This window comes from Clinocottus analis, unplaced genomic scaffold (genome assembly GCF_023055335.1).
Source record: "Clinocottus analis isolate CAN_PGR_092001 unplaced genomic scaffold, fCliAna1.0.p SCAF_12, whole genome shotgun sequence".
Classification (NCBI taxonomy): Eukaryota; Metazoa; Chordata; class Actinopteri; order Perciformes; family Cottidae; genus Clinocottus; species Clinocottus analis.
Genome location: NW_027175843.1, coordinates 2422889 through 2445000, shown reverse-complemented (window position 1 = coordinate 2445000; position 22112 = coordinate 2422889). Strand labels below are relative to the sequence as shown.

Genomic DNA, 22112 nt, shown 5'->3' with positions numbered 1-22112 from the left:
TTAAATCTTTCTTCCATGATAAATCCATTCAGGGCTTGTTTAACAGACGACTGAATGCTTTCCATCTGATATGCATAGTATTCCTCAACACCCGGCGTGCACGTCTCTCCATCGTCCTCATGATCTACAAGTGACCAATATGGCTCCAGTTCAGAATATGCATTAAATGCTTTGTATTCAGGCTCAGCGACAGCTAAATGACCAACGGGAGACGTATTGTCCCCAAGAGATTCGTAATTCTGAGCGGCCAAGGCTTCATCTTCATAAGCATCACCTTCAACAGCGATGTCTTCAACACAAGGCGCACTCATACTTTCCGGGCAGACCTCAGCTTCTTCTGCATCGCCGATTTCAGACACATGGTCATCAAACTCAGGGCATTCGTCCGGCTCCGTTCTTATTTCCGATTCATATTCTTCAACTTCTTCCTCTGCTTGACTTGATTCAGATTCTACAATCCAGTCTTCAGGTGGTTCCTCCGATTCACAAGACCCAAAAAAGGCATCACCTCTCTGACTCGCATCGTCCTCGCAAGCGTCTTCACACGCTTCTTCCAGAGCATCAAAGCATGCATCGGTTTCCTCGACATCAATTTCCTCATTGATTTCTTCAAATTCATATGCAAGCGTCTGTGCCTCGGCTTGAACCTCTTCAAGGTGCAGGCGGTCGTGGATATCTCCCCCGTCGAAGCAGGAGATGTAGCGTTGCTTTTGTGCAAACGCGTGTCCGGAATAGTCAGCGCTGTCGAACAGATCAAAAAAATCCTCGACAACCGTATCGACGGTGGGCGTTTCAACCTCATCACTTCCGTCGATTTGGCTTTGCTGGCTTTCTTCGTCGTCATCGTCTTCGAAAGACTCCCACTGAGTCTGCTCATCACTTGAGTCGTCCTGAGCTCCTTTCTCGGACTCCCCAGATGAATCGGAGCAGTAGTCTGATGGAATGCTGCAACCAGGACAAGTCTTAAAGGATTTGGTTTCAACAGAAGAGCACTCTGAGGGAAAGTCTTCTTCACTCCAAAACTCAGAGGTTTTGACAAAGCACTGCTCAGAAGTAGCACAGACTTCATCACGCTCTTGGCTTGCGTCAGAGTAACCTGTTTCACAGTCTTCAGCGGACGTATTCAACGCAGTTTCCTCAGACTCACAGCATTCACTTGCCAGGGGAACTTTGTCCTGGTCATCAAAATAAACAGGTTCGAAATGTGAGGAATTCACCTCCTCTGATAATACGTAGGAATCTTCATCAATGGGCTCGGTATCATTTTGCTCATCCTCCCCGTCAGTAGAACAGCGCTCCTCACAGTCGTCATTGGTACATTCATTGTACTCACAAAGTTCTGTGCCACAGTCCAATAAGTCCACCGAGTCGGAGATGTTCGGTGTGAAACCCGTACTTTCACATTGCTCAGAGTCTTCTGTCGATGTGTCTTGCTCAGACTCGGAGCACTCGTACTGCTGGTCAGAGGGTTCGTATTGTTGCTGGAACCCGAGATGGTCGGCAGACTCAGGTATGAAATCAGACATTTCACACTGCCCAAAACCGTCACAGTTTACTGCCACTAAAGCTGGCTCAAAGTCAAAAGACTCAATCTGTTGATTAGAGGGCTTACATTGCTGAAATAACCGGAGGTGTCCTGCACAGCGTTCGCAGCAAGAACTACATTTGGAATTTAATCTATGATCAGCGGAGTGCTCAGAAGACTTGTGAGGTTTAAAGCACACACAGGGGTGAGCACATTCGTCGAATGCTTGGCTTAACCCCGAAGTCTCACACTCGGCGAGGATGTGGTCGGCTTCAAAAAAGCCATCGCTTTCTGGGTATTGCTCAAAGCTCTCACATTGTCCATTGCAATACGTGTAGGATTCAGTCTCATCTCCACTCATGTCGCAAATATTCAGACAAAGAATAGCAGGGTCCATTCCTCTGCTGACAGCAGTGTGCTCCGTATATTCCACAAGCACTTGCATGCCAAGTTCAGCACTTCCCTTTGAAGGGCCGCTCAAAGCTTCTGTTAAACTGGGAATCTGGCATTGTTCAGCAATCATGGCCTCGGTAGATGGCCTCCCTTCCACGGAGACTTTGCTCTGCTCTGAGTTTTCCAAATACATCAGGAAACGATTCCTCAGTCTGGATTCTGGTTGTTCAAAGTTTTTACTCCATGCATTGGATCCGGATCATGCAGAGTCCAAGTGCAAGTGACTGGCAGGTAACTGGTGGGCCCATTCAGAGTGGATATCCACACAGCTGGTGGGGGGAGTCACTGAGCCCGAAGCCCCCAGGGAGAGTAACAGCAACAGGAGCAGCATGCATGTTGATATGACAGTTTGTCACAACCAAAACTGAGCACAGCACTCGGCCCGACCCCCTTTGCTAGAGACCAAGCAATTTATTTTGGGGACTTGGAAAGACGTGACAAATAACTTCTGGAATATCAAATCTCTATAAAGAGGCTGAACTAAGGCATAAATCTGAAGCCGACACTTGAGAACGTCTTGACCACTTGATCTGCAGACCATAACTGCCAAAAGCCATGCTGTTTTCTAAGAAGATGCTCATTTAAACCATGGGGGGCATTGTCAATTGTCCAACAATTTATGGTAACGTGATCGTGCTCAATCATCCCAACCTTCCATACGTTATTCCCAGAAAGATTTAAAGATCAAATGCTCTGAAGCATCCTAATGATTAATGTAGTGTGCATTGCTCGTAGCACATCTCCAGTAGCGTTTTATTTTCTTGCAAGTGGTGGTCTTCCAGTCAGACCTCTGTAATATTTGCACCATTTACACCATTCATGGTATGCCCAGTCATCTCGATAGCTGTCTGAAACATGGCTGCACTTTTCAACACTGCCCATGCTACACCACCCTCAGGAGACGTGTGCTCTTGTAAACATGAAAAGCTCGACGCCAAAAAAACATGTTAGACGCATCACGCGGCTGCCAGTCACACTGACCGCATGCTGCTCCGAGAGGATGAGGGGGAGAAGAAAGTTGATCTCAGAGGGAACATTGAGCGGTGAACTTACTTTTGACAGACTTCCATTTTCCTCCACCAAGAGGGGGGCACTGCTTTTTAGCGGTGGTGGCTCCGATTCCTTGCTACAAAGACAGCAGAAGAGACTGTGGAGAAGGCCTCTGCTGCGAGGCTTCTGCGACGGGGAAGCTTCGGTAGCACCTGGAACAGAGAACAAACATAAGACGCGATGATCTCGCCGTACCCACGTGACTGAGCTGCATAAACCCCACGGAAGAGGGACTGAGTCGGGTTATTATTCAGTGTGTAACGTCAACTACAGCAGTGGAAACTGCCCATCGCCACGCACCACGTACTGTATTGATCTTTATTTGTGTTATTCCAGTTTTATTTCGTAAGAGACTCAGAACATCTGGCCAGGACTCGCGCCGTCAGTACTGGCAGCAATGCTGATCCAGTAAAACGATCTGTGCATCACTCTAATCGGTCTGTCAGCGCCTCCGTACTGTGCTCGCTTTCTCTCTCTCTCTCTTTCGGGTTGTGTACTGCTCGACTTGGTTATTTTAGCTGAGCAGCAAAAGGTTAAACATTGCGTAACAAAGTGTAGGTGTAGGTGTCGGCCCCAAATTTAGCCAGGTGAAGACATCGTGGACACGCTTTTCCAGTGCATATTTTGTTGTTCAATTACCAAGAATTTGCTTGAATAGATTTCACAGGCAACCGTCCGGTGAATGCCTTCCAGTAAATGTCTACGCTGTTGCATGTGTTGTAACAGGGGTCAGCAGGTGAGATACTATTTAAACTACTGGACAAGTGTAGAATCTAAAACTACCATAAATCAAATTACAAGCTCTTATAAAAATTCTTCTATATTTGCATTGATGTTGGCCAAGATTTATTTTTTGGAAACAGATTTCTCAATTTTAAAAATCATACCTAATTAACTTACAAGGGCAACGCTGACAACATTAAGAATTTCCATGGCCCAGAAAGTCAAATTAATATTTGTGAACATGAGCTGCTGTCGCACAGCCAGAAACCAGAGAAGTAAGTCTACAACTCGAGAATGTTATCAAGTATTAAGTCTGAAACGGCTACAAAGCCAATGAATGGGAGACTGAGAAGGTTTTCCTTGTTTATACCCAAATGACTTGTTCTGAAACAAAAAAACCTACAATCAAACGGATCATGCCCCCTGGGTGCTCTCTGCATCATCACATCTTTCCCAATTCATTGTCTATGAAGCAGTTCCACTATTTATATTTGGAGATATAAGAATTTTAGTTTGAGCACACAGGTTTTAGAATTTGGAAGAAAGCTGTTCATTTTTAACTAATATCTGCCTGAAAAAAATCTAAAAAATATTAATGATTGTGCCGATGTCCATTTGCATTTTATCCACCTTATTGTCACTCACAGTTATTGACACGCGTGGCAGCAAAAACATCCCATAAACTGGTTTAGAGTGATGAGAGAGGACACTTAGCTGAGCCTTGATGAGCAGTCGGCTGCAGCATTAGCATGCTGCTCAGTGAAGACTAGAGCCTCAGTGTGAGGTGTATCACAGACCTGTCAACTTGCTTTCGCTGCTAATATGTAACGACTGCAAAGTAGCACAGATGGGCAATGCTTGTCTTTTCGAGCAGACGACAAATGGAGTGTTGCTTCGGTGATTGCTGGGATGGCCGAAGCACATCCTGTAATGTGGGAAGATTGGAAACTCTTAATTTAAAAAAGTAAAAGCATTGCCATTGTTCTCAGGTTGTTTCAAAAGTATAAGATTTTTTTTTTTCTTAACGCTAGCTATTTTTATTACTACTATATTAAGTCTAACAATCCCATAATAGGAAGGGTAACAGAACCAAAAACAAACACAACAAATATGTACACATTTATTCAAATTATACAGTGATCAAAAAAGAAAAATTACAAAAGAAAATGGCACAAATGAATATATAGTTATAAAGGCTGTATAGATAAATTGATAACAACCTTTCTTTTCGGCCCAGTTGAATCCCCCAACGAGTCTGACCTACTTTTAGGTGTTATTCACTACAGCTGTGTTGACACCTGCATTAGGGGCTGAGAGTGGACGGCGGCGCTAGAGAGCTTGTCAGCTCGTCGGGACATACCTCTCCAGAGGTCTGTGTGCAAATACGCATGAAGCGAGCCGGCAGGTGAGGCCTTGTAGTGTTAAAAAACATCATGCACATGCTCATACACATCGGAGTGCCTAAAATAGTCTGTCGGAGCAGCTGCTGACAGCGGTTAATGATGATATTCTTCAGTGCAAATACAGTACGCAGCGCCGCCCGCCTGCTCCCAGCGGGCTGTAAACAAAACCTTGTGGTGTCGCCGACAAACCCGCAGCAGGAAACGGCTGAGCTGTGTGTTCGCTCCAGCGCGTGGATATACAATGAAGTACACTAAACCGCTGAGACTTCACTTTATGCTACTCAGCAACATTGCGTTGCTTCCTAAAGTGACGCATGGAGAAGACAATACTGTGTGAAATTGATAAACAAGACCCTGGGCTGCACAGACGGCACAGGCTCCTGAAAGAAAGAGTTAAGGGCCAAAATAAGGTCTGAAAACGTTTTTTCCCCCCTGAAGATCATACAACAAAAGTAAAGGGATCACAAATGTTATTACACTTGACCCTCGCGAGGTCATGTGTACAAAATTCTTCTGCCAATTCATCTAACAGTTGTTGAGATATTTCAGTCCGGGCTAAGGCGGTAGGCCGAAACGACAACGTCGCCTTCCCTAGGGCCCCACCACGAGCTAAAAATAAAAAGGGAGCTTGACATGGGTGAACCCGTTTCCTCAGCACAATGGGATGCATCAAGTTAAAAAAAAAAATACTAAACAAAGCTATGAAACTGTGCTGAATATAAAGGCTCACAGATACCATACAGATATCTCACAGAGAAGACAGTACTGCGTCAAGCAGAGCCACGTCTTCGCTCTGAAACGGTGTCACGCGGTTCACAGTTTGTCCCTCCGAGCAACCACCGGACCTGCAGGTGTCGTCACCGTGGCGCGCTGAACCAGGAGAAACCTTGAAGACTTCCAACACTCGGCTGGCTGACCGTCTGACTTATTTGCCCGCCATTTAGTTGGGCCCCTGTGTATAATTAGGAAGCAGATATGGGTAAGAAGAAGAAGCGAACTGTACTGCAGCATTCCTCACACCTCTCTCTGGTCAAAGGGGCTCAGATGCTTATAATGAGGTCATGGTGTATCCGAGGCTCAGGCGGCGACCTCCCACCCCTCCTCCTCCCACGCCACATCAGCATGTTTCAGCACCACTCGGTCGGGGGCCTCGGTATGCCGCCTACTATTCCCATCCAGACACAGAAAGAATGAGGCCCGACTTCCCGCCACTTTGACACCGGATATTCCGTTACAATCCGACGAACTCGCTTCGCGCCCCCCCAGGCGGTATGGCAGGTCCTCGGTGGCCAAGCTAGCTCATGTTTTGGACATTTCTTTTTTTTTGCATCTGAAAATCTTTGCATCATGTCCAATAACAACAACACCAACTATTGCAGTTACTCCAGCTGAAGTTGCTGTGCTCAAATGCGGCTCGATGGTGCAGAAAATGATCCCTGAAACTATTCTAAACGACACAGTAATAGCTGCATAATCGTGGTTAATAAAAACTTGCATATTAGAATTGCGAACTGACCAACACGTCGCCAGACATGGAACTAAACTAAAGTGTCCCTGAAGGAATGATGAGATACGGTAACGCACATTTAGCTTGTGAAACTACAGAAGGGCTGACGACAACTCCCCCCATTTTTCTTACAGCTCATGGCGCCGTGTTTCGGACTCATGACCTCTTGGCCAGGGGAGGAAGTAATCTGAGCGCGGGCTGGAGTCGCCTCGTCCTCGTAGGCTGGGCAGTGCTGCCACCTGCTGACTGGAACTGGCACAACCGCTGCAGCATTGCAAAGTCACGACCTGACCCAGATTTACACCCCCACCCTCCACACGCTGCAGCCCATATATCACTTTCCGGTTTGAGGAAAGGTCATTAAATTCATTCATTTCATTCAGTCTCATCTTACGTCTTCTCTTTCGTTTTTAAGTGCGAAGTGAAGTCATGGGAGGGGAGGTCAGGATGGTTTGACACCCAGTCACAATTTCAGAAAAAGCTGACACCAACCGAATCTGTTTATTGAAAAGATTTTGGCAGGACTCGCAACACCTCAACAGGTGCATGCCGTTAACTTGAGACTGGGCTATTTTAACTACAAAATGAGAACTGCCGGATTATGCACGTTCAAAAGTTTCACATTTTACAACCGCCTATACAAACTCTGGGTCATGCTTGCATGATATAGGCGTTCAGACAAAATTTTGAGCTGAGAAAAACAGCCAACTTCCAAGGAATATTTATTGTGTTAAAGTCACACCTGAGGAAGAGACAAATACACCCACTGTCAGCCAGGAAGTATGCATTCATTAGTTGACGTTGGTTTGGCTCTTTGCTCAAAGAAAGGCGTCTTTTACGCAAACGCCAAATCTGGACACAGACATCTTTCAGCACTTCACTGTGTTTTTTTCTGGCATTCTCAATGCCACACAGGTGATTTACGTGACTTTTCAGTGACCCCGCATTTGTCATCAAATTCCTCTGTTTCAGCCTCTAATTTGCAGTTCTGTGATCTTTTTATTGAAGCGCTTGGTCTTTCAGGTTTGCAACATCTAATGCAAAGAATGGAACAGAGACAATGTCGTAAAGTGATACTGTTTGTTTTTTACTTATTGATAATAATCCTAAAAGATTAAGTCGGGGGATCCATACCTCATGAAGCCAACCACTGCTCTGTAGGTCAAAGATAGTGTCGATTTCCTCACACCAGCGTGGGGTGTGAGGGATATTTCATGGGGATGAGAGGAACACTCCTCTTGATCCTTAATAGGCTTCAGCTAATTCCTTTTGTGTAGGAACATTTCAAATGTCATGCATTGTCAATTTCATACAACAAGATGTGTGCAACTTGCTTTCCACCGCATGGTTTCAGACTTCTCTTGACACAATGAGGAAGCCGTTAGCCCAGAACTACTGATAAGAACTACTCCATCTATGAGGAGGGAGTGCCTCCCCGCTGAGTTACGGCCAGGCATTTTAGTCCAACCACAGTCATAATGCACCTGGCTTGGGGCTATAAATGTCATTTTTTATTATTACGTGTTCATAATGTGTTCCTGAATCATGAATATAACTTCTTGGGATTATCTTGATGAGATAAACATCAGTCCAAAACAATAACAGTGAACTGTCAAAGTTGACCCGGCCCCCTTTCGATAGGTACTATTTATTACGGATGTTTTACTCACAGTTTGCATGTAACACACTAAAACTCAGCCAGCTCAGTGACTTTTTCAAAATATTTTTTTGTGAACCTCACAGACTCGCGTGTCCTTCCTATGCGTTAAAAGCTCCTGAGCGGCAGCCGCTGGCTTCGGCCTACCCAGAAGGCAACCTGTTTCTAACCCCCTCACAGCTCGTCAAAGTGTTTTTAAAAAATGCCTTTCGAGGACATTATAGTGTATTTCCCCCCAGAGTAAGTGGGAAGACAGTGTCTGAGCTCGTTCACGTGGCGTTTGTGACACTGTGGCGTCCTAAAAAAACACACACACACACACACACACGCAGACACACACACACACACAACACACACACCGCTGTCTCGTGCCTCGCTGACGGAGTCATGCGCAGCTGAAAAAAGTTCTGCAAACTTTGGCCAAACTCACCGTCCGCGCGACAAGTCGCATTTTCCTCCTCGTCTCTGGTTACTTGCGTGATTATCGACGGCGAATGGTCCATTAGATCCGTCACTCAAAAGACAAGGACGTTGTTGCTGTATTTTTTAAAAAAAGAAAAAAAGTTGGAGGTGTTATGGCTTTAAAAAAAAAGGGAAAGAAAAGTATTTATATTTTTGCCACTCCCTGTCTGCAAAGGCGCATACTGAGCGTCCAACTTTAAAGAAACGCTCCCAAACCGCGGGGACGAGCATGGGCAACAAAAGTGCAACAAGTTAAAAGCGACTTTAAAAAAGAGTTATTTCTAAAAAGTTGTTACGTTGAATCATGTTCAATCGATCCGGCCGCGCGGACACGGAACCTGACGGTTTCAAGGAAGCCCGGTTCTTAAAGCCACAACGCAGCGCGCGAGGCTCTCTGCTCAGTGTCGCCCCGCACGTGCGTCGGGTGCTCGTGTAATTTAGGGCGAACATGTCAATACATCATTCATTTTTATTTATTTATTTTCGCATTATTTTAAGTGTGCATTTAGGCCGAATAAAAGTGCTTCAACGTGTTTTAAAAACTCGATTTTTTTTGTGTGTCCACACTTCTGTCACGTCGACACTGGAGCATATTTGTATATTTTATGGCGTTAAAAGTGCAGGCGTCTCTCGCGCGTGGTGCATTTTATATAAAGTTGACTTTGAACGGGGTGGTGGGCGCCTTGAAACCGACCGAGAGGAGAGGAAGTTACGGACAGTCTTTAAAGTGCCCACACCTTAGATTAAAGTTACTCTCCTCTCGAAAAAAAAAAGAGAAAACTCCAGTAAGACTCCTCCCTCCGTGTAAACGAGGGCGAGTTTTTAAAGTAAACATATTTATTCATATTTATATTATACTCGAGGTGAACATTGAAGTCCTTGCTGTGACTTTCCAGCCCGTTTCAATCCGTTAAAATCAACATTCACACACCGCTGAGGGAACAGTGTCGCTGCAATTCCTCGGATCACCGCTAGATGTCGCTGGCAGCATACACACAATAATAATCTGACTTCACCGTTTAATTCCATGTTCACACTGTCCTCCAAAATCTAAATACTCTTTTTTTTCATCCACAATGAGATGAGGTCCTATATGGAATATACAATATATTTATGTAACCATCTCATCTCAATGTAAAGATGGTCGATAGGTGTTTATTATTATGGTAAAAGGTCTTTTTCACGATAAATATTTATTTGTTTGTGGTTGAAATGGGAGTCGTCCCCGGCGAGATTTAAACGTTGTTCGGCTGGGGGTCATGCGGAGGGCATCATTAAATCGTAACCGAGACTGCAGCCTCTTACTCGAGTGGAAGGTCCAATCCCAATCTCTAATCCTAAACCCTCAGGCCCTGAACCCTCAGGGACGCCTCAAAGTCTCAATCAGAGAGTCAAATTCATCGTTTCTAAAAAATAATTAGCAAATACATACGCTCCACTGACACTTTTCCTCACACCCCAGCGATCAGCTCCACACGGGAAATAATTGCGACAAAGTCTCCACGCGTGTGTCACATTTCCTTTTTATTGTTCACAGCCATAACAGTTGTCATGCCATTTTCCATGCCAGGTTCAGAAAGGTCACAAAAATAAAAAGCAGCAGCTTCTGACGAACACAGTCACTCAATAAATAAAACGAGGTGCGAAACACACACGGAAGCAGTCACATTCGTAGAATCAAAATATAGGAACTTGTTTTCTCTGTGGGTCGAATATCCATCACGAGGCACTGCAACACATTCCACAAAATACGGCATTAAATACAAAACGTGGAGCGGTCAACATCTTTCCCCCCCCCAAAAAATCCCTGTTGGCTGCTAACAAAACAGTTGTAATTTTATTTTATATGATCAAAGAACGTTGAATGCCGAAAATTGCTGATCTTGCATGTTTAAAACAACTCTCTGTGATTAGCTTGCACTCTGCATAGGAAAAGGGGCCGAGCACCCCCCTAAAAAAAAAAGACAAAAGGGCGGTATTTATCTAGCAATAGCATCAGAGTATATAGAACTAGTAAAATAATTTCATAGAATTACCAACACTCTCTCTCTCCGTTAACACACAGATGAAAATAGCTCGACGTGAGCTTCCGTCGCAGCGAGACAGCGAATCCTCGACGGCTTCCTCGAAAGTGAAACACAGAAATGACACCCTCGCTTGCGAAAGCTTGCACATCCGTTACCTGGCAGAAAAAAGTCAGCCAAAAAACTGTGCGAGTGTTTCACATGCTGGTCTGAAAACTGAATTTGCCCTAAAAAAAAGAAAAAGCGAAGTGGTACGAAAGAACCAAGACTTGTTTTTTTGTTAAGACATACCTCATTAAATCTCATATGTTGAGCATGGAATAAGAGTAAAGGTTGAAAAGTTTAGTTCTGTAAAGCGCTGTATGGATTGTCTTAAGATTTCTAACGTTTCTGATGTTTTGCACGCTCTGCAGGCACTACAATATTGCGCGAGTGTTGAATTCATGTTTTGACCTCTGTGTTCTTGAAAGCTTTTATGGGCTAGGAACCAAAAAGGTGCACGATGCTTCATTCAGAGAATCAATTCATAAGAATTTATAATGTAGTTATAACTAATTTAAATCTTACGTCACTTTAAAAAAAAATAAAAGTTTGGACACATAAAGACTGTACTTTATATTTCACCCAACAAATTAAAACAAATCAAACTCTTTTTTTTAAGCAATAACTGTTAGCGTTTAAATATTACAGCTAAAATAAGTCAATACACTCAACAAGGTCTTAATAAACATCCATTCTCAATGAGCTGGAGAGATTTAATGTTTTTAATGCCGACTAATGCTAAGAGGTTAAGGGCACATGGAGGCATCCCAGTATCACCAGTGGGTTTGTAATGTAATCCAGTTTAACACTGAACCCGTGAACAATCTTCTATTAAATAATGGAGGTATACTGAGGGGAGGAGCCTAGCTGAACTAAGGGGAGGAGCCTAACTGAACTAAGGGGAGGAGCCTCGCTTAACTGACGGGAGGAGCCTAACTGAACTAAGGGGAGGAGCCTAGCTGAACTGAAGGGAGGAGCCTCGTGAACTGACGGGAGGAGCCTAGTTGGACTGATGGGAGGAGCCAAGATGGACTAGAAGCTAATGGGCTGGCTGCTGGCTCCCTTGTGGTGAAGGAACCACCATCTAATGACAAATTCCCAAAACTTAATTGTGATTTTGAGTTATGACTATATTAAGTAACATTTAGGGAGGAAATCTGTGCTGATTGTAAGAGTCCTTTTTTCTAAATAGCCCTTGTGGAGAATCCTCCGATGTCTCCTCCGAACTCAATATTTAAAAAACTCCGAACAGAAGTGAACTGGAACTGCTACAGTCTTGACAATCATTGATAATGCTACAAAAAACTCAAGTACTGTAGCATAAGCCGGATTAAGTGTACGCATCCTCGTAGAACGATCGTCTGTCTGGTCGGGAAAACACGTGAATATGGACGGATGAAGCAGAGGTGTTGCTGTGGAAAAGCCACAATTGTTCTTTGACCTCCCTCGTTTTGAAATTGTGCAACAACTCATCGTGTAATCTCTTCTATGTTTTTCACATCCAAACTCTGTTACAGCAGCTTTAGGCCTTCCATGGTGGGCGACTACAGCGTATCAATAATGCATTCCCTCTAATCAGTGGAGAGTTGACGGTAAGAAAGGAAGTAGTTTATCCAAAATGTATGCAAAGTTACAAACCTTGAGGTACTAACTTGAAGACGACATCGTGCCTTGTAAGAACAAGGTCCACCATATAAAAAAAATGACTCTTTGTAACGTTCCAGTGTGAAATTACTCTTTTAGATTCACTTTAAGAACCACAAAGAAGCAGGGCACAACCACTGCTGGTTTCTTCAGTGTTTTGTTTTCCTCTGACAAAGTTCAACAACTCAAATCTAAAGGGACCACCCCGCCTCACGGCCACAAAAAGTCTCGTTCCTCCTTCGCCCGTCAAATCTGGACACCTGGTGTTTTTTGGAAGTCGTTTTTTTTTTCTTCTTTTCTCTCACTGGGCGACAGGCGTGGCGGGTGGAGTCGGCACATTTGGCGTGGCGGGGCTGGTGGGTGTTTGCGGCGAGCTCTGGTAGGACCGCAGGAGGACTTTGTGCTTGGTGGCCGCCTCCTCTCGCCTGCGCTGCTGGTCGGCCAAGAATTCCTTGAGACGGGTCGTTGTAAAGGTGAGAGTCTGCCTGCGGAGGCGCATCAGGTAGGCGTCCTGGAGCCAGGCGTTACTGAAGCAGTCCTTAATGGAGGGGCGGGCCCTGGGGAGAACAGGCAAAGGAGACATTTAAAAAAAAAAAATCTAATAAAATATAGATCACTTGGAATATTTTGTGGAAAAGGGGGATGCTAATGGATTCAGATCGGTTTGCACTGAACAACACAGGAACTCCAAAAAAAATTAAAAAACAGGAAATGTAATACAAGATTTCAACGATTTTAACCATCGCAACCTCAAGAGTGTATTTATCATAGCAATACTATTATCATTTTTATCATAGCAATACTATTATTATATTTTATCATACTTACTAAAGCAATACTATTATACTTTTGTGCAATACTGTTATATCTTTTATATTTTGTGCCTTTTTTTTACCTTAAGTTTATTGTAATTCTGTGTTCACAGGACCGAGCAAAATAAGCTTTTCATTGTATAGAATTACTGTCTTATCTGTGCATATAACAGTAAAAACATCTTGACTCTCCACACAAGGACTCGTGTTCGGCTTACCACGGGTAGCTACAGAGGATCTTTTTAAGAAACAGAGAGGCACTTTGGGACACATTCTGGTAGAGCTTAGAGAGGTCAAACTTTGCCGCCTGGATCCTGGCCTCCGTCTCCTGAGGGTCGTTTTCAATGAAAGGCGACTTGCCGCTCAACCTGGGAAATCAGGAGGGTGGGTGTGTGGAGGGTGGGGGGGGGGGGGGGGCGACACACACTCTCAATGAGGATCCCTCAAAACACGTGACAATAAACACAATAGAATCAGGTATTTTTCAGTAGCGGCAAGATGTCCACACCAGGTAAACGTTACAGTGCAGTATAAAGGAAAAAAGATCTCTGACATGCAAATGTTCAATCGTAAGACATCATTTCAAATTAAGAGCACTTGTACATTTGTGTTTAAAGAGGGCTGGCTGGATGGGAGCTGTGAAAGCGGGACTCACATGATGAAAGTCAGAACGCCCACGCTCCAGATGTCCGCCGGAGGACCCACGACGTCCCCTTTCAACATCTCTGGAGCTGCAGGAAGAAAGGGACAAAGTGCAGCTCTCATTACATTCCACTCGACTTTAATTACATCTGCAATTAGTCTTTGTACCACAAACACTGCATGCAATTAATAAATGGTGCGTGTCGTGTTTTTAAACGTGTGAATGGAGACGTTAAGCTGGCTTCTAATACTCCTGTGTTCACGCTTACTTATAAACCATATACATGGGTGTTGTTTGGTCGATTGTTACTATAAAAACACTGAGAACATCTTTATTTTTCTATTCCCGATAGTGTGTGTGTGTGTGTGTCCTTACACATGTACTCCAGTGTTCCAATAGGAGGGCTGAACTGCTTGAGGAAGAGGGGGTTGTAAGTCTGAGCGCTGCCAAAGTCGATGATCTTGATGACGTTCATGTAGGTGATGATGACGTTCTCTGGCTTGATGTCCAGGTGGAGGATGCGGCGGGTGTGCAGGTAGTCCAGACCCTGGAGGATCTGCACGATGTAGGTCACCACGTCATCCTCTGAGTAGCGGAACCTGAATCGCACAAGCGGAGAAGTTAGAGGGCTCTCCAGGGGAGATAACGGTGAACAGGAAACCAGCATTTTACCGGGCACGGCTGTTTCGGCCCTCACCTGTCGATGAGGCTGAAGAGAAGCTCCTTCCCGCTGCAGTACTCGGAGATGAGCACCAGGTAGCGCGGCGTGACGTAGGCTTCGTGCAGGGCCATGATCCGGTCGTGGTGGAGGGACTTGAGGATGTCGTACTCCTGCAGCACCGTCTGCTTGCTGTCCGCCTCGTACGGAACAATCTTCGCCATGAAGAGGTTGCCCGTGGCGTTTTCCCGGCACTCCCGGATCACGCCGAACCGACCCCTGTGTGAGAAAGAATAGGTCATCGGTTCCTCTTCCAAATGCCATGCGTCCCCACGGGGTCAAAAAGAGCACAGAGAGATTTATGTACTGAGCTCAGCTACGAATACCAAATCGGACACCGATGACATTTTTGGCTTTTGGACATTTATAATGCATATTCCAATAGTTGAAGTCTTTCAAATGAGCAAGCACAACATATATAGGGGCATAAAAAGGAAAAGAATTCAGCAAAACAGTCCACTAATTAGTTCACTGCTCCAAAAGATTACACACTTTTTTTTAAAATTGTTTTTATATTGCGAAAGATTTACTCAGATCCTCTACTTAAATTAGTAATACTGTGAAAATACTCCACTACAAGTTAAAAGTCTTGCATTCAAAACTTGATTTAAGAGGTGCAGTGCGTGGGATTTGGTGGCATCTAGTGGTGAGATTTTAAATTGCGACCGAGTTAAACTCCAGATCTGGAGGTGTTGGGTTTGTCCGTTCTTTTGTCCGCTCTGGGCTACCGTAGAAACACGGTGGACTTTGAGAAGAGGACCCACTCCCTCTGCAGATATAGATTATTATCTTTATTGAATGATACTGCTGTAGATGTTTAAGGTTTAAAGGTCTCTAGTTAACGTTTCATAAGCTTGTAAAATACTTAATTTCGCTAAAAGAAGTAAGAATCTTTCTCTGCCGTTACCTTGCTTTCTCATCCATGAAGGTGTAGGGCTTCTGTGGGACTCCCTGGCGCAGTGATCCCTCTCCAGGCCTTCCCAGCGGCGTCCTGCGTCCCGAGGGTGTGGCCCGTCCCGACGGCGTGACCCGTCCCGACGGTGTGCTCCGGCTGTCCCTTCCCTGCGGTAGTGGCGTCACGCTCTGCACCACCACCACCACGGGCGGTGTGACAACAACCGGTACAGGGACCGTCACTGGGGTGACCGAAAGGGTGGTGGTCGTCAAGGTGGAGGTCGACTGAGAAGGTGGAGTGACCCGCGCGGCGGCAGCTGGCGCGTACATGGGAACAGATGAAATGGGCTTACCGATGACAGGTGCGGGTGTTGGAGCAGGAGAAGGGGATTTGTTGTAGGTTATTTGAGGGACTGCACTCACGGGACTTTGAGGTTTGGGTGGGACGGCGGGGGGAATCGCCAATTTGGTTTGAGGTTTGCCAACGCTGATGCTCAGGGTGGTCTTGGCTTTGGTGGCCGTGGTTTGAACAGCCGCGGCGGCGTGAGGGGGAGATTTCACCGAGGGATCCGTGCTCGCAGGCCGAGTCACAGCCGGATAGCTGGCATCCACCTGCACAGAGGGTTTGATTTGGGTTTCTGCGGGAGCAGGGTTAGCTGCTGATGGAGCTGGAGCCGGGGCCGGGACTGGAGCCGGGGCCGGGGCCGGAACCGGAGCCATAGTAGCTGCCGGAGGCGGGGCATGTGTCACTGCGCTTGATTTGCTCGGAGCTGGTTTAATGGGAATCACTTTCATGGACGACTTCATCACCACGGGGAGAGGAGGAGTGATTGCAGCGACAGTCTTCACCACCACAGGAGCAGCGGATTTAGCTGGTTCTAGGGAAAGAAGAGGAGAGCGAGGACTGAAAGACTTGGTCTGGTAAATAAAGAAGGATGAGCAACAAAGACGTCCCTCTGTTTGCACATAATGTCTTTAGCAAAACTAAAACCATACTGGCACACAAACCTTTAAAACGCTTTCAGGATTAGTTTATCAGAACACGTCTGTGTGTATATTTAATATCCTCTTCTAGCATAAAGTCACAAAGGTCTCGACGAGTGTCTTTTAGGAGGCAATACATACCTGAAGCACTCAGGCTCACGACCTGCGACAGGTTGCTGTAGGGGCCCTGGCCGGCTTTGTTGACGCACGCCACCCTGAACCTGCAGGCGCCCCCTGCTGGCAAGTCAACCACGTTGTAATAACAGTCTGCCACCCCCGTAGCCACGATCAGCCAGTTGGTCTCACCTATGGGAGTAAAAATATCCTCAACAACATGTCCAAGTTTATTGAAGAGTCGTAATAAATAACACTTATTATTATATATCAAAAGCAAACACATTGTTTTGACGATCTATAAGCGAGTTAAATGTATCACACATGTTGATGTATTGATGTTGTACATTAGAGGGAAGAAAACAATTATTTTCTGTGAAATGGTCTCTATGTGGCTGCTCTTAATCAATCTCCCTGTTGCAACCCGCAGCAAATGGTTTGGATCAATCCAAGCATCTACGGCTTATAAATGTGTCTCAATATTTTCTTTTTTGCTCTAAAACAACATTAAACCCTTGAACAAATCAGTGTGTTTGTTCCAGCAAACTAATTTCAACACACTCATCGATCTTAAAAAGTGAACGTAACAATGAGTCATGGTCAGTAAACACTGACCCTCTGCTCTCCTCTCCAGAGAGTATGTGCAGGGGGCCATGGTGTCCGAGGGCCTCCACAGTACCAGGGCCGTGTTGTTGTACTTCTGAGGTATTTCAGGGGTCCCAGGACGATTGGGCAGACCTGTACAAACACATATATTGGTATTAAATATTAAATCTAGCCGTACTGTATCCGTTTACATACAGTACGATACACATAGCCATGAAAGTTGTGTATTTCTCAGTTCTTACGGGCCAGAGATATCGTGCAAGAGCTGGACACCGAGGCCAGGGGGCTCGTAGCAACACATTCGTAGACCCCTGCGTCTTTCTTGGTGGTTTGCATGATCATCAGCAGCTGCCGGCCGTCAGGGCAGGCGATCATGTTCATCCTGGCATCGATCTCCAGGGGCTTCTTATCTGAGGAAAACATGCATGAAACGGTCTTTTATTGTGACACAGACGTAGGTTTATATTATATATACCATGAATTAAAATGATGAAGAGAGTTAACGTTAAGGTCGTTAAGGTAGCTGGACTAATAAAGAAAGTAATTTGCTCTCATTATAAGTTGTGTTAGCACGTAGCAAAACGCAACGATCTTTATGACTCATGCGCCTCAGAATCATTATGTCTATATTTGTAACTGTAGCAAGAGAAGTGAATTTGACCATCAACCCGTGAAACCGTCGGCCATATTGAAATTAAAGATGGCTACCTTTCATCCAGGTGACGTGTGGGTGGGGGCTGCCTGCTGGCAGACAGCTCAATGTGACAGGATCTCCCTCCAGCAGCACATGATCTCTCAGCTTGATGTGGAATACCGGAGGGAAGTCTGGGAGAAAAGGACATTAGCTCACTTGAATCATATCTGTATTATATATTCATATTAAAGTTATGATTTCACTGTACACAGTGACGGTTAAGAACACCACTTATGAAACCACGCAACAACTTCTGTCCCAGGATCAGCAAGGAAGCATGTTGTTTTGTTTATTATCCCTCCTAATTTTTGTTGTTATTAGGAAAAGGTATATTTAGTCAAACAAACAAAGTCGCATTTACTTTTATGAACCAATCAAATGCTATGTGTTGTCCTACAATCTATGTACTATGGTTTGGTGGATCATGTGGTATGCAATATGAAAGACAGGTAACTTAAAGTCCTTTTAGGAAGAATCCCTCCCTGATGTATTCTCTGATTGCCTGGCACCCTCACAGGGATGACTTTCTGCTAAGCTAACTAGCTGTTGGATCTCCCAAAGCGTCAAGCTGTTGCTTTTAGCTCTAACTACCTCACCCTTGACACCGTGTCATCACAATCCCTTCATGCGTCCTCTCATGTATCTTACCTGAAGCCAATCTGGAGTACTGGCGTGAACGTAGGGAACTATTTTCTCTGGAGATCGCTGTTGGTATGTCCGGCTGTGATACGGTCTTGTCTCTCCTCCCTCTGGTTAGGCCCCATCGATCCCAGCGGGATCTGCGCTCACCCTCCGCAACTTGACAAGAATAAAACAAACCATAAATAAACCATCGCGCATTTAAGAAAAGGGAATGGATAATGCTCTACCACCATGACTAAAGATATACTCCATAAATACCCTTTGATGTTTCTGACTTCAGGCTGGACATGGAGTCTATAGACTCTGTCGAGGCGCCGTTACTGGCCTGAGACGCCAGCTGGTTCTGAGGAACACTTGCAACTTTTGTGGCACGGCTCTCGGATGTTGCACGACGAAGCATAGAGAGAATGGGCGTCCTTTTGGTTTCCTTATCCTCTGACGCTTTCCTTTCCTCTGAGTAGCTGCGAATACGTGTGGAGATCCCAGCCACCGTTGATTCAATCTTCCTGCGCATTGCTAAGACCGGTGACTCATTAGGTTTCTTAAGCTCCTTTTCCTCTTGTTCCACCAATGCATTGCCCTCACTATCCACTTCCACCTCCTTCTTGTCCTGTGACCCTCGACGGCCAAGAGTCCAAGAAAGTCGACGCCTCGAAGGAACGGTATCTTCCTCTTTGGTCAAGTCAACCTTGCGCTCAGCTGACGATGCTCTCTTCAGGCGCATGGAGAGCCTTTTCATAAAGCCTTGGTCCTTTTGAGCTTCACGCAGATCCTGGACAGACTTTGACTTCTCAAGTCTTCTTGCTGCCAATTCCAAAGGTGCTCCAATTGGCCCAGGTCTGTATATGTCTTCACCTAACTCTGTTGGGTCTGGTGAAGCCGCTGCGAGGGATTTGTCCTCATTCTTTGATCGTGACAGGAATTTGAGACTTCTCGAGAGGGAAGACTCACGTTTTTTGAAGCGGGCCTCAAAGACCTCTTCAGAGGTAATGTCCTCAAAGTCACCTCCCGCTGAGAGCTCTTGTTGGGATGAGGAATGTGGGGAAGTCCTTGGTGGACTCGGTTCCTTTGTCATCATTTCTGGCGACGCCACCCTGGAGAACACAGCAGCGTGCACATTGGTGGCCGGCTTCGGTGGACCGGGAAGTGGAGATGTGGGTGTTTCAGATGATCCTAAGGGTGACGAGCTGGCCGGAGCATCAACGGGTCGAGAGGGGCCTAAAGGTTGGTCGTTGAGAGGCTGAACTGCAGGGACCATGATGGTCTGCATAATACTTGCATATGCCGACGTTCTTCCATCTGGAAGAACCACCAGAGCCGGAAGCGAGGGTGTCGCATAAGTTGGCACGTTTGCTAATGCGTGGGAATATTCTTGTGTTGGTTTTACCATAACCGAGCTCGTGGTTATGGTCAGATCGGAAGATTTAGCAGGCGGAGTTGCTTCTTCTTCTTCTTCCCTTTTTTCAGAAACATCGACATGTCCTTCAGCGTTTGATTCAGCATCACTGACAATTCTTTCCTCTTCTTCTTTCATAATCTGTTCTTTTTCTTCTTCCTCTTCTTCCATTTTCTCTTCTAGTTCAGAGCTTTGGACCGCAAGAGTAGGTGTAGGAATTCTCTGGCTCATATACTCTGATTCAATCATCGGTTCCTCTGATATGCTCATGTCCTTCTCTGAGAAACCACTGGTGCTCGATCGCTCATCAAAATTACTATCTGTCGTCAGTCCTTCCATCTTTTCGCTCATAGGCTCATCGGCCTTCATCTCTTTCTCCATTAATGATTCCTCGCTTTCAGCTTTGGTTGGACTTCCCCTTATAAGCGACTCTGGTGTCGGTGGTTTTGGCGAAGGGTCCCTTGGAGTCACTGGACGGGAGTCCAGCTTGATCTGCTCAGTGAGAGCTGACATAGATATGGCCTCCTTGAGCCTCCTCTCTTCCACCTGCGCCAAAGGAATCTCCAAGGGAGCTCCCGATCGGCGATGTAAAGCGATAGGCTCTGAATCCCCTTGACTGAAAGAAGCAGTTTTGCGCAACACTTTGGGTTTGGGAACGTCTTCCATCGCAGAGTCGCTGGACGCAGCTCTGATTAGCGGGGGTGGGCCCAAACGAGCCGTACGAGAGTAACGCTTTTCATCTCCGACTCCTAACGTCTCCAGCAGCGGTCCCCTCAGTCCACTCATCTTTTTGTCCACAGAGCCACCGCGAAGCAGTCGCTGTCGCATCAGCTCCAGTTTAAGAGCGTAGTCTTCTTGACTCATCTTGGCCGTCCCCGGGCTGGTGCTCCTTCTTGGCAGTTCCATCGAGACGGCTTTCTTGAGAACCCTCTTCCCGTCCTCTTGATTCCCTTCTCCGGCTCCTTCCTCCGGTGTAATCCGGAGCAGCAATGCGCTGTCGGCGGAGCCGCCGCGCCTCAGCTCTCCTCGCCGTCGTCCGCCCTCTGATTTGTCCGACTCCATGCTCGAACCCCTTCGCAGGGGTTTTCTCGTCAGCTGAGACTTTTGCGGCAAGTCAGCCGGCGGTTCTTCATCCGAGGAACCGCCGTCTTTGTCCTGCGACGACCTTTTCCGCGTGCGGCCTTTAGCCGTTACGTCGACCCCTTCTTTATCTGTTTCTTGGGGGTCGCGCTCCATCGCATCCTGGGCTTGAGCGGGAGACACGGTCCATTTAGTTGTTGCATCCGGCTTTCCCGTTTCCTGCTCGTTGGTCTGGATGTCATTAAGTGACATCCTTGATCCAGAAAATTCCATGTTAAGCGGCATCGGAATGAATGGCAGTTCATCGATGTCTTCGTCCGAATCTGAAGATGACGATGGCAAAGGTGAACCTTCTTTAAGGTGTCTGGGAACGGCGATGGAGATATGGCTGGAGGAGTCATTGAGCAACTCGGGTATGGACCTCATGACCATTTTCGATTTATAGCTGATTAGTGAGCGCTGTAAAAATAAAAAATAAATACATTTGTGACCATTTAATGAATCACGGCATTCTGGGTTTAGTGCTAAATAGAACAGAACAGGAAAGAAAACCCCTCACCTGCCATTTTCTGCGAGACACAAATTTCCTCAGGGACTCTGTGCTGATGGCCTTCCCTTTGCTAAGAGTCTGTATAGAGAATAGATGTTGAAGGTAATGAAAGGAATGAGTGATGAAACCTTGTTTAGTATCATCATCGTGGATAATTAACACTGTAGTGTGAAGTACCACAGGCCCGGACGTACCTTGAACCAGGGGTGACGCAGACATCCTTGAGTATCAGGTCTCCTAAAGAAAAGAAGATGACATATTTGTTTACATCTGTTGCCTTATCAAGCTTAATAAACTGTGCTTAACAACCTTGAATAAGAAGCACCAGAGGAATAACACATTAGAGTTACAGACAGGGTCAAGAGAATAATGGAATATCCATTTTGTTTGTCTGAGAAGTCTAAAATATTCTCATCATCATCTAATACTGAAACAAAATCATTATCAAAAACAATTTAGTTATTTTATTTCCTTGATAATAAACAATTT

At 45.7% G+C, this 22112-nt stretch overlaps 2 protein-coding genes across 4 annotated transcripts in view; both read right to left on the bottom strand.

The window, feature by feature from the left end:
- LOC137782500 (carboxy-terminal domain RNA polymerase II polypeptide A small phosphatase 1-like) overlaps window positions 1–9087 on the bottom strand; it is a 17803-nt gene extending 8716 nt beyond the window's left edge. The window contains exons 1-2 of one of the 2 annotated variants that reach the window (XM_068571802.1): window positions 8749–9087; window positions 3032–3180 (exon numbers count right to left, since the gene is read on the bottom strand). In XM_068571802.1, coding sequence (XP_068427903.1) covers window positions 3032–3180; window positions 8749–8821 — 222 coding nt within the window. In that variant the 5' untranslated portion in view covers window positions 8822–9087. Of the gene's footprint in view, window positions 1835–3031; window positions 3181–8748 lie in introns of those variants that run through there. The other variant, XM_068571801.1, reaches the window with a different exon arrangement.
- Window positions 9088–10287: 1200 nt separating this feature from the next.
- Window positions 10288–22112, bottom strand: part of spegb (striated muscle enriched protein kinase b) — a 33230-nt gene continuing 21405 nt past the window's right edge. For both annotated transcript variants that reach the window (XM_068573236.1, XM_068573238.1), the window contains exons 28-41: window positions 21818–21860; window positions 21633–21701; window positions 18856–21532; window positions 18604–18753; window positions 17970–18086; window positions 17504–17671; window positions 17271–17393; window positions 16683–16847; window positions 15571–16435; window positions 14643–14882; window positions 14321–14544; window positions 13958–14033; window positions 13521–13670; window positions 10288–13047 (exon numbers count right to left, since the gene is read on the bottom strand). In XM_068573236.1, the coding sequence (XP_068429337.1) occupies window positions 12792–13047; window positions 13521–13670; window positions 13958–14033; window positions 14321–14544; window positions 14643–14882; window positions 15571–16435; window positions 16683–16847; window positions 17271–17393; window positions 17504–17671; window positions 17970–18086; window positions 18604–18753; window positions 18856–21532; window positions 21633–21701; window positions 21818–21860 (5323 nt within the window). In that variant the 3' untranslated portion in view covers window positions 10288–12791. The remainder of the gene's footprint in view (window positions 13048–13520; window positions 13671–13957; window positions 14034–14320; window positions 14545–14642; window positions 14883–15570; window positions 16436–16682; window positions 16848–17270; window positions 17394–17503; window positions 17672–17969; window positions 18087–18603; window positions 18754–18855; window positions 21533–21632; window positions 21702–21817; window positions 21861–22112) is intronic.